General features: G+C 40.0%; 1 protein-coding gene across 1 annotated transcript; it reads left to right on the plus strand.

Annotated features, from left to right (window-relative positions):
* The first annotated feature begins 4578 nt into the window (after positions 1–4578).
* htr2ab (5-hydroxytryptamine (serotonin) receptor 2A, genome duplicate b) lies at positions 4579–10685 on the plus strand. The gene is made up of 4 exons (XM_057338279.1): positions 4579–4761; positions 4923–5480; positions 7892–8092; positions 8257–10685. The coding sequence occupies exons 2-4, from the start codon at positions 5189–5191 to the stop codon at positions 9039–9041; spliced, it is 1278 nt and encodes a 425-aa protein (XP_057194262.1). The 5' UTR covers positions 4579–4761; positions 4923–5188; the 3' UTR covers positions 9042–10685.
* The last annotated feature ends 595 nt before the right edge of the window (positions 10686–11280 follow it).

Here is an 11280-nt window from a genome sequence, read left to right on the forward strand (position 1 = left end):
CTCTCTCTCTCTCTCTCTCTCTCTCTCTCTCTCGCTCTCTCTCTCTCTCTCTCTCTCTCTCTCTCTCTCTCTCTCTCCCTCTCTCTCTCTCTCTCTCTCTCTCCCTGTCTCTCTCTCTCTCTCTCTCTCTGTCTCTCTCTCTCTCTCTCTGTCTGTCTGTCTCTCTCTCTCTCTCTAAAGCTATACTACCAATTCTCCTTACATTCCCCCTGGCCTTCTCTCAATCCTTTTTGTCCTCTTCTCTCTCATTAGTTCAGCTGCTGTGACAGGGGTTCATAAATCTTTCGTTGAGAGAGGTGAGCCGGCGCACTTCTCCCACCTCACCTGCTGTACATCAGGTGCTCACACAAACCGCACACGTGTGTTTTCCCCTACATGTTCTGTCAGCCATATAAGGAGTGTAACCGAAAGCACACAGGGATGGAGTTATGGAGAAATGATAGAGATTGTTGTTTTTTCAGGTATCTGCTTTTATATAAACACTCAGCTGACAGCTGGTCGTAGATTGTGCCTTAGAGGCAATCCTCGTTTGTCAATAAGAAGGAGATGAAGTGATGTGAGTCTTCAACAAACTTGTTCATCAGTTGAGCTGATGCTCTGTTGCCTTGGTAACCGTCCATCGCAGCCCCCTTTCCCACCCCACACAGTGTTGGTCTAGGGGTGTTAATTATTTTTATCTGCTTTTTGTCCTTTCCACCTCTGAATGTTCTATATCTAATGTAGCGTACATTGTGTTTTTAAAAGGACATGGCGTTGTTATGCCAGATGACATGAACACACACTGTATGTCCATCATTTACTCATGTTATTTTAAACCTGTTTGGGTTTCTTTCTTCTGTAGAACACAAAAGAAGATATTTTGAAGAACGTTGAACGCCATTGACTTCCATTGTATGAACACAAAACATTTCTCAAAATATCTTCTTGTGTGTTCCTCTGAAGAAAGACCCGCATACAGATTAACACCCACATGAGAATGAATAAATGATGACAGAACTGAACTATCTCTATTATCTCTAAATGTACAAACAAACAGAATTGTTCTTTGAATTAACTGTTCAATTCAGAAAAGCCAAGTCGCGCGTGCTTTTATTGTATTGTAAAATCTGCTAAACATCTCTTTTAATATTCCACTATTGAGAAGAATGGGTTGAAGTTGTTTGCTCTTGCAATAGGCTTCTGTTTTTGATCAGCGTTCTGCTTTTGTTACAAACCAAAAAAAGGGTTTGCTTTGTAGTTCTCCATCTGAAATGTTTCATTTTAGTGTTGTATTATTGACATTTTCTAAATTCTTTCAGCTCATTAGTAGGAATGCTCAGACATTTTTCTAATAGCTCAGGAGATTTGATGAAGTTCTCAGTATTGCTCAGAGAAATAAAAGCAGGAACTATTTGTCAGATTTTTCACATGAGAAAAATCTGAGATGCAGATGAGACTAACAAAATTTCCAAAATAGACTCTTTCTGATGTCCGGAAGAGGTAAGACAGTTCTGTTGCGTGTGTATCAGTGTGTGTGTTTGTGTGGCCTTGTTTTTATATCCCGGTGGGGACCTAAACCTGACCGCACCACAACTGATGGGGACTCATGTCACCAAAATTGAGGTCCCCATGGGCAAATCACAAAGCGTACAGAACGATATTTTTTTAAATCTAAAAATTGAAACAGTTTTCTATGATCTTTAGGTTTAGGGGTAGGGGATAATATACAGTTTGTACAGTATAAAAATCATTACGCCTATGGACTGTCCCCACGGAGATAGTAAACCAGACATGCGCGTGTGTGTGAGACACTTCTGTTGTGTGTGTTAGTCCCTTGTGAGTCCCTCGTACAGTTAGTTAATATAATGGTGTGTGATTGAGGGCTTGTATCCGTGTACACATGGGATGTGCTAATTGCTTTCTATGAAGTCTTTTATCAGTTAAATGAGATCCAGCAGTCTCCCCGGCAGGCGCAGGGTTCTGCTGAGTCTCAGAATGTGTGTTTGTACATGAGCTCAATACATCTGTGACTGTGTGAGCACGGCAGAGATTCATGAGCAATACATCTGAAATTAGAGCAAGCTTCTATATGATCCATGTGCAGTATGGAGAACAAGAACAGTCCTCGTTATTGTAAATAAAGACCTCCGTCTCAAATGGGTGTTGCTGACCCCAGCTCAACAAGATTTCATATCGTCCTTTATCTTTCAAAACAAACGTAATACACACTGCTGCTTAAGGACTCATACGGTCTTCCCGTATTTACACATGCTAACACAGGTTTGGTGTTTAGAAATGAAGGAAGGTCTATTTAATTCAGTACATCCTTCTGTAGGATCCCAATGTTAAAGTTGTGGTTGTTTATTTGAAACATTATTTGAACATACTGTCAGTCTGATCATAATATATCGAGGCTCAGTTCAGCTCGGGTTATTTAAACATCGACACAAAACCTTATCGTAGGGTGCGTATCAATGGGAATATTTCATTCAATTAAATTCAAGTTTAATGTAGCACTTATTTACAGTCTTCTATTATTGCAATGCAACTTTACAGAAAATTGTAGAACAAACAACAGACCCATAATAAATTGTATAAAAATAAAGACAAAATAACTGATTAAAAAACAGGAAAATTATAACGATTCATTTCATAATGCATTGCATTGTAGAATACGTGGTATAATAGCAAATTTTCCATTTCATGACTTCATCAAATGAGTCCATCAAATACAAAATGACAGCGTGAACTATCAGTCATAACCAAAAAATGAGGTTATGATTAAAGTTGCGTATCTATCTGGAACATAGTTTTCTTATGTACGTGTGTTGAAGTACTGAGAAATCCAAACCAATAGCTCAACTTATGAATCATGTTGTGCATCGGACAGTTTTGAACACAGATCGTTTATGTACTTGCTTAACATCTGAATTTTGTTTCGTTTTAACCTAAAAAAAAGTTTCACCTTAAGTAAACAATGACTGAGCCTAAACTCACTTAAGTGGACCTTAGGAAAAAACCCAACAACAAATGATCAAGTTTGTGAGGCCTGAAGTTTCATCAATAGAGTCCGAGCTGTAATGACCCGTCCAGTCCATGCTTTTTCCAGCCCTCCAGAGGTTGAACACTGATGGGCTTCATAATCACAGATGTGTGTGTGTGCAGGACAACCTGAAGCACATCTCAGTGTCCTTGTGTGCTACTGCTCCCAGGTGAGCAATTACAGCACATCCCCAACACACACGCACACACACCATCAGCCGAGTGTGTGGTTGAGAACCAGTCTGTCTGGCACAGGAGAAATCCATCATTTATATGGACGGATACAGACAGGGAAGGGAGGTTTTTAACCACTCTGTCCTTTACAGTTGGGACACATCTCTTCTTCTGCTGTTTGGCTTCTTCTTACCCCCCACATATCTCATCTGTCCCTCACATTTTGACATTTTTTTGCACTTTTTTGACTGGCTCCATGCAGAGGTCATTCTATATATTTCCTGCTATTCCGTGTCAGTTTTGTGTTCTTTTTTCTCACACAGATCCGTTGTTTATCCAGCTTCTCTGTCCTCATATTTTCCTTAATCCTACCTCTTTCTTGCTGCTCATCCTTTTCTCATCTATTTCAAGACCTCTCACCCAACTTTACCACAATCTATCTCTCCAACTCTTGCCTGGAGGAAGAAGTATCTCATTTTTCCGCAGTTTTAATAAAAGTGTGAATGTATTCTTGGAATATATTAAATATTCATCATTCCCGATGTGTATTAATATTGCATTATTAATATCCTGTGATGGCAGAGGTCTTCCGGGGAAGTGCATCGATTTACCTGGATTCTTTTGGGAAAGGAAGGGCATCTGTGCAACACCTTTGGCTGGATGGCATGTATTCAATGTGACATTTTGTGAATACTTGTTTAGTTAAAAACACGATTTCACGTGTTCCAATAAAATTCCATTGAAAGTTCGAATGGTAAACAGGACTCTAGGGAAAAAGAGAATGATACTTGGATGTTACATGTAATTTTTGGAATTAGTTAAAAAAATTAGTAATTTCCCCAGTTTTTTAAGTTTAAAAGGTGAAAATGTACATTTTTATTCTGTTTATAAAACATTTAATTTCTAATAATGTATTTAAATTTCTCTTTGTTCACATTAAAGGTTAAAAAATAAAAATGTTTCGGTTGTCAATTACTCTTAAGTGTAAACAACTTTATTAGAATTAATGACATTTCTCCAAATTTGCAGAAAACCTCAAAAGATTCTGAGGATTTTTCCCACATAATTAACTACACGAAATAAACATTCCCGAAACACAATGTATGCAATGTTTTTTTGTACATATTTGCTCTTTCTCCCAAGTTGTTCATGAAAATGCATTCAAAGTTCAAAAGGTATAATGGAATGAGACATGGAAAAAGAAATTCCACCAGATTCCTCCTTTTGGTTTCTTTCCGAAGGATTTGTTTGAAATTCGGTGTAAATGCGTGTGTGAATAAATGGGATCACATGTCTCCGTCGAGGCTGGAAAGCAGCGAAGGGACGACTCGGAGGCATGTCTTCCTGGAGAGAGCTCAAACAGTCTGGCTTCACTTACGCCTTCTGAAGAGAACTATCTCCAGAGAGAGCGAGAGAGAGAGAGAGAGAGAGAACAAAAGTGCTGTGAAGAGAGCGGATGAATGGAACGAATGGATGGAGACGAGTGTTGATTTGATATGAGAGTCGAGCATCGTCTCAGGTTCATTCTTCGCCTCTGGATGTCGAAGAACTCTCTCAAATGTAACGGTAGGTATATCAACTCAACATTTATTCATCTTTTCTGTGACCCACTTTAAAGTGTAGTCTGAACGGGGCACAGTGTGTTCTGTGTATCTTATACACGTTTCCCTGATGTTTGGTTTAAACCGAGATCAAACGTTTCCCACTTTCTCGTTCTCTCATTGCAGTTCAAGTTGTCTCCTGACTCATAATCCATCTGCTCGGTGAAGCTCTAAACGCTTGCGTACAGCCAGGAAAACAAGACCGAGGCTCCTGAAGGTGACGGGGAACATGCTGTCGATGTCAAACTGGAACTTTCCGGCTTCCACACACTTGAAGAGCCATGGAAAGCATCCTACGGAGCGGACCGATGTCCCTCGATGGCTCTGAATGGGACGGGTGCTGGATTCAGCTCCTCTGTGGTATCGACGGACAGAAGTGACAGCCGTGGGTGATGGAGCAGAAGGTGTCTCTGGTTCTCAATAATTCAATGGATTGTAATGAGAGTGAAAACAGAAACAGGTCAGACTTTTTGACCGCGATGTCTGTGCAGAAGAACTGGGTGGCTCTGTTGATTTCTCTGGTCATTATAATCACAGTGACGGGGAATATTCTGGTCATCATGGCCGTGAGTCTGGAGAGAAAGCTACAGAACGCCACCAACTACTTCTTGAGGTCTTTGGCCTTTACAGACATGCTTCTGGGTATCCTGGTGATGCCAGTGGCCATGGTGACCATCCTCTATGGTGAGTTTATTTATACGTTTCGTTTGAGTCTCAACTTAGTCTCAGGTGTTTCTTTTAAAATTGCTTAGGAGAAATAAAAACAAACAAATGGGAGTTGAAACGCACGAAGAGCATGGAGCTGTAAAATGAATGCGGATCTGGATTTGAGTCAATGAAATGTTCGAGTTCATATAGAGAGCTTCAATAATATAGACTTTCGATTGCAGACATGACAAATCTGAGCTTTGAGCTCAATTTCTGACTCTTGTTCACATATCAGAGACAGACAAGCTCTCCATTTACCTTCATTGATGTCAAAATAACTGAGATATCAAACATGATTTCATATTGATCAACAGTTGGAAGTTTGCCTTAAAAAAAAAAAATATATATATATATATATACGTATATATATATATATTAGATTTATTATAGTATGAAATGCTGTTGATTACCAAAAAAATGGTCATTTGTAAGTTTAAGCAAAAGTAATGAAGCAGCAATCAATGGTGCCGGGTGTTAAAGCTGGGCAAAGCCACCCAATTTTTAACCCCTTTTCTGTGCATCATGCAATCATTTTATTCGTAACTTTATTCGTGACTTGTTTTTTACAGTGCAGTTTTACAGTATATGTCGTAAAAACATCCTCATCCTCAGAGTAAAACATTATACATCCTCCAGTAATGTTCTTCCGGGTCAAAGGGTGATCTTGTTGGTAATATTTGTATACTTTGAAATCATGTGTTTTTCTTCCGAACATAAACGAGGCCTGCATACGTTCTGCTGGAAGGTGATTTATTTCTGTGCATAATGAGTGTGTGTTTGGCCGTCGGCTGTGTCTTAAATTAGCCGGCTTGTACTTACGCATGGAGAGAGAAATCCCTCTTCCCCTGACTTCCATCGCTTTGATGAAGAATCAATTATGCAGTCATGATGCTTTGCTTTGGTGTGTGTTGGAGCTACAAAAAAGTGTGAAGGTTCCGTTCTGATGTCCCGAATAATTTAAGCCAGAGGATTCTAAAACACAACACTTTCTCCTTCTAATGTCCCAATGACAGCTGGCCCTGCCGACACACAACTCAATTATTTATTTTCCTCTATTCTTCCTGTGTTGGCAAAGTTTATCATGTGTAGATAATCACACTTTACACACCAAAACTTTATATAGCAATTAAAGCGTAATTTGTTTCTAACTCAATCTAATGTCAAAATAAGAGGAAAGTGAGATGTTTAGTCTGTAAACAAAACAAAACAAAAACAAAAATGACAATAAGCGAATTCGCCAAACTTTTGCTCATCACACATTCTGAGCAAACACGCCATTTGCATTGCGTTATTACCTGGACACCTGGGGAAAGCAGGTGGTAAACAGATGTTTGTGTACATTTAGCATTGATCGTGACAGCAGTTATTCATCAAATGATGATCAGTCTGGAGCACTTTCTGCATTTTAAAGAGCTGATGCAGCTGCCTTGATCACAGTGTGAACTGATCAGAGCCAATGCTTTATTTCTTTCATTTTTTCATTCATTAAATGACTTACGTCTTTCAATGGGTTAAAAGTTCGTCACAATCGGTCTGTTTAGCCGCAGGTCCATGCGTTACCAGTAACTGTTGAGAGATTCCATTTATAACTTTTTACATGGAAAATCTGTAAAAAAATAACAGTGAGCTGTGGTTCTGATATCTTTGCATCCTTATTCCCACGTCGATGATGTAATGTTATTATACATAAGCGAGTAAAAGCAGGTATATCCTACATGAAACCATGAATGCGAAAATACAGGTGCCGCTACAAAGCGTGGTTCTCTGTTTAATCTGAACCTGTCATGACAACTCATGATTTGATTTTACAGAGAACAGCAGTTTCAGTGACGGTGATGTCGATGTGTAAAACTGTCCAGAATCTCATCGGGTTCAGCTTGCTCTTGTACTCAATAAAACAAAGACACGCAAGCTCTTCCAAAAGATCTCTGTTCTCCTGTCGTCATCAGAATAAAGGGCTGATCCTCGTGAAACACAAAGCTTTGTTTTGTCATTGAAGATTATTAACGACGAGTACTATATCCCAAGATAATTATTGATGATTTTTGAGCGGGAGGTCTTCTGAAGAAAGCCTAAAGTTCTCCAGCACGATGAGATCTGGGTGGTTGTCATGCAACCTTCTCTACGTGTCTCTACGATGTGTGATATCCTTACAATCAATACAGTCAACGGGGTTCCGTGTTGTTTGGGTATCAAGATTTTTCCAAATATCGTCTTTTGTGTTCTATAGAAGAAAGGTTTAGAATGACACGAAGGATGATTTTTCATTTTTGACCAGCAGTACGTATTCGTGTCGTTTTCTGTTTCTTGTATTATGAGTACATAACACGTTCAATGATGCCCAATATTTGCCTGTGGAGAATGTGACGCTCTTTGCATGTGTTTAGGTTACACTTGGCCCCTGCCCTCGGCCTTGTGTCCCATCTGGATCTACCTGGACGTCCTCTTCTCCACTGCCTCCATCATGCACCTGTGCGCCATCTCTCTGGACCGCTACATCGCCATCCGCAACCCCATCCACCACAGCCGCTCAAACTCTCTAACTCGAGCCCGTGTTAAGATCACGGCAGCCTGGACCATCTCTGTAAGTAAGTGATTGATCCTCCAAGCCCAGGAGGAAATTGCTTTCCAGCTCGATTCTGAAACACTAAACAAGTGAGATTGCATCTATTACGCTTGGTATGCACAACAAGCTGCGTTCTCACTCTCTGCCTCTCTCTCTCTCTCTTCTTTTGTCTCCATCTGTCTCAAGTTATCTCCATGCCCGTCCCGGTCCTCGGCCTTCACGATCGCTCCAAAGTCTTCCGCAACGAGAGCTGCCAGCTGACGGACGACAACTTCGTCCTGATTGGCTCTTTCGTGGCGTTCTTCATCCCGCTCATCATCATGGTGGTCACCTACGTCCTCACCGTCAGCTCTCTGCAGAGCGAAGCCACGCTGTGCCTCGACCAACTCATCGTGCGGCCGAAGTGGTCGTCCACCGTCGGCCTCCTCCCGCGAGGCTCGCTCTCCTCCGAGCGCCTCTTCTCCCGTTCCTCTCTCTGTCGCCACGGCGACGGGTCCGCCCGAGGCTCCGGCCGACGCACCATGCAGTCTATCAGTAACGAACAGAAGGCCTCGAAAGTTCTGGGCGTGGTCTTCCTGCTCTTCGTCATCATGTGGTGTCCGTTCTTCGTCACCAACGTGATGGCGGTGGTCTGCGGCTCGGCGTGCGACGAGCATTTGGTGGGCGGCCTGATGAACGTGTTCGTGTGGGTGGGTTACCTGTCGTCGGCCGTCAACCCTTTCATCTACACGCTCTTCAATAAGACGTACCGCGCCGCCTTCGCCCGGTACATGCGCTGCCGTTACCGCGAGGAACGGAGGCCTCTGCAGCTGATCCTGGTGAACACCATCCCTCCTCTGGCATACAGCTCCTCTCTGAAGGCCGACAACTCATTAGACGGGAGGGGGGAGGACTTTTCTCACAAAGACAAATCTAAATCTGCACATGCACAAAACAAGCAGGAGCGGGATGAGGTTGTGAGTCATGTGTGAGAGCACCTGTACACCTGGCATTCACATGTGAGATCAAAACAATCCGACAGCACCCAAATTAAAAATGCCCCATGATGCATTGCGATTCGCCAGGGACCATTTGTGACACATTGGTAATCATTGTTCGTCATTTTAACACAGACACTGCTGTGTTTCAGTCACTGGATTTAGTGAACAACGTCCCATTAAGTTTTTTTATTCCAGCACACTTTGTTCCTGCACTAAAATCTTCGCTCACTCCCTTCTGGTCCTCTGGGTCACTAGATCTCTGTTAGCATCATTGCCTTTTAAAGTAGGAAAATGCAATTCTTTCATTTTTTAGAACTCATGTTTTATAATTCTGCAAATGTTCTCAGAATGTTGGCTAACGTTCTGTAAAGAGCGTTTTATCAACGTTATTGCTAAATGCGCATAAAGTGTTATAGAAACAACATTGGTATAACATTGGTAAATGTTGGCATGTTATTTTTTTCATTGTTTAAAATCATTCAAAATTACATTTTCATAACTTAGCAATATTAGCTAAATGTTCTCAGAATGTTGGCTAATGTTATCCTAAAGTGTTCATGCGATCAACATTATTGCTAAATGCTCTGAAAAAAAGGTTATCAAAACATTGGTAAACTGTAATCAAAATTGTTGGTTCAACTTAAAAAAATAAGTTACCTGGTTGCCTTAAAATGTTAAGTTATTCAACCTAAACATATTAGTTAACACAGCAAGTTTGCATCAAATTCGTTGAGTTAACTAATATTTATAAGTTGCAAAAAACTCACAAATTTTAGGCAACTAAGTTGAACCATCCAATTTTTTTACTGTGTATAACATTGGTAAACGTTGGTAGGCTATATATTTTTTCATTGTTAGTGGAGTTTAAAAAACCTTCAGAAATACCATTTTCATAACTTAATATTACCAATATTAGCAAAATGTTCGCAGAATGTTTGCTAATGCTCTCTAAAAGTTCTCAAAAAGTGTTCTTTTTCTATTTTAAAGAGCATTTAATCCACATTATATAACATTATTCTTTCACTGTTAGTTAAGATATCTTGGCAATGTTAGCAAAATATTGCATGGGTATTTCTTTTTGGTTAGCAGTAAAAAGTAGGTCAGTCGTGTTTTTCTGGTGTTATAAAGAATGATTAGATCTGGAAACATCGGGTGTAAATGCAACCCAGCTAAAAACAGACGCGTATGTTAATGCCAGGTGTAAATAAGATCTTTGTAGGTCTCGGTGTAAAAAAACTCTTTTTCTTTTAACATCAGCACAGATAATAGAGCAGCAATGAAGTTCACAGATCACATTTTGGCACTCAAATCACAACCTCTTTTGTACAGGATTTGTAAAATACTTGTGTTTGTTAAATAATTGTAAAGCTCATTGGAGTTTGATGATCATCCAGAATGTTTATACAGAGATTTAATGGTGAAAACAAGAACCAGTGTGAATGAAACCGTTTTTGTCATTTCTTGTATTTAAGAGTTCATTTTCCATATGAAGTTGATTAATTTATTAATATTACACTGTAAATAGCACTGTAAAGATTTGTGTATGATATGTGGCTAGATGAAATAAACGTTACAAGCAAGATTTTCTGGTCATTTTTGTTGAGCCAGACGGCTGGATGGGACGGGATTCGACAAACAAACACGCCAACAATTCGCCCCGAATCATTACATGCCATCTGAATGAAAAACAAATGCAGATAAAGTGAAGTGGGTGGTCAACAACAGACTAGCTTGGGACACTGAGTAGTGCTAAATGAAAGTGTCTAAACAGTGCTCTTTCAGTCCTGTCAGACATGAGAAACATTTTGTTCTCAACAGCTCTCAGGACAACAGAGTCCCGTGGATTTGACTTGAAAGTTCTTCTGTGGGTCTGTGGTTTGATGGAACGTGTGCTGTCTGAATTAAGGTTGAAAACAACAATAGAAAAATGTACACTTGTCTCTGTTTTTCTCTGCATGTGCTTTCATTTATTCATTCAACACGTCATGTCAGTTTGTGTTTGTAGATGACCGACCTCTTCATAATGATCCGCACTGCACTTACCTTTCAACACAAGTCTCATGGCCTAGTTTGATATGATTCATTTAGCCTTCCTTTTCACAAACATTGTCTCTTGTTTAATAGTGTTTTAACATTACTTTACAACATAATTGTTTTGATTTTGTCGAATATTTAGATATTTTAAATATTTTGTGGTAAGTTTTAGTCATCTTGTTAAAATTGTATTATG

Source organism: Triplophysa rosa, linkage group LG7, assembly GCF_024868665.1.
Source record: "Triplophysa rosa linkage group LG7, Trosa_1v2, whole genome shotgun sequence".
NCBI classification, from domain to species: domain Eukaryota; kingdom Metazoa; phylum Chordata; class Actinopteri; order Cypriniformes; family Nemacheilidae; genus Triplophysa; species Triplophysa rosa.

Bases quoted from the DNA above. Each gene is read 5' to 3' on its own strand.
- htr2ab (XM_057338279.1), top strand. From the start codon at position 5,189: ATGGAGCAGAAGGTGTCTCTGGTTCTCAATAATTCAATGGATTGTAAT. The intron at 5,481-7,891 runs GTGAGTTTATTT...GCATGTGTTTAG, and splicing joins CATGGTGACCATCCTCTATG to GTTACACTTGGCCCCTGCCC. The intron at 8,093-8,256 runs GTAAGTGATTGA...ATCTGTCTCAAG, and splicing joins AGCCTGGACCATCTCTGTAA to TTATCTCCATGCCCGTCCCG.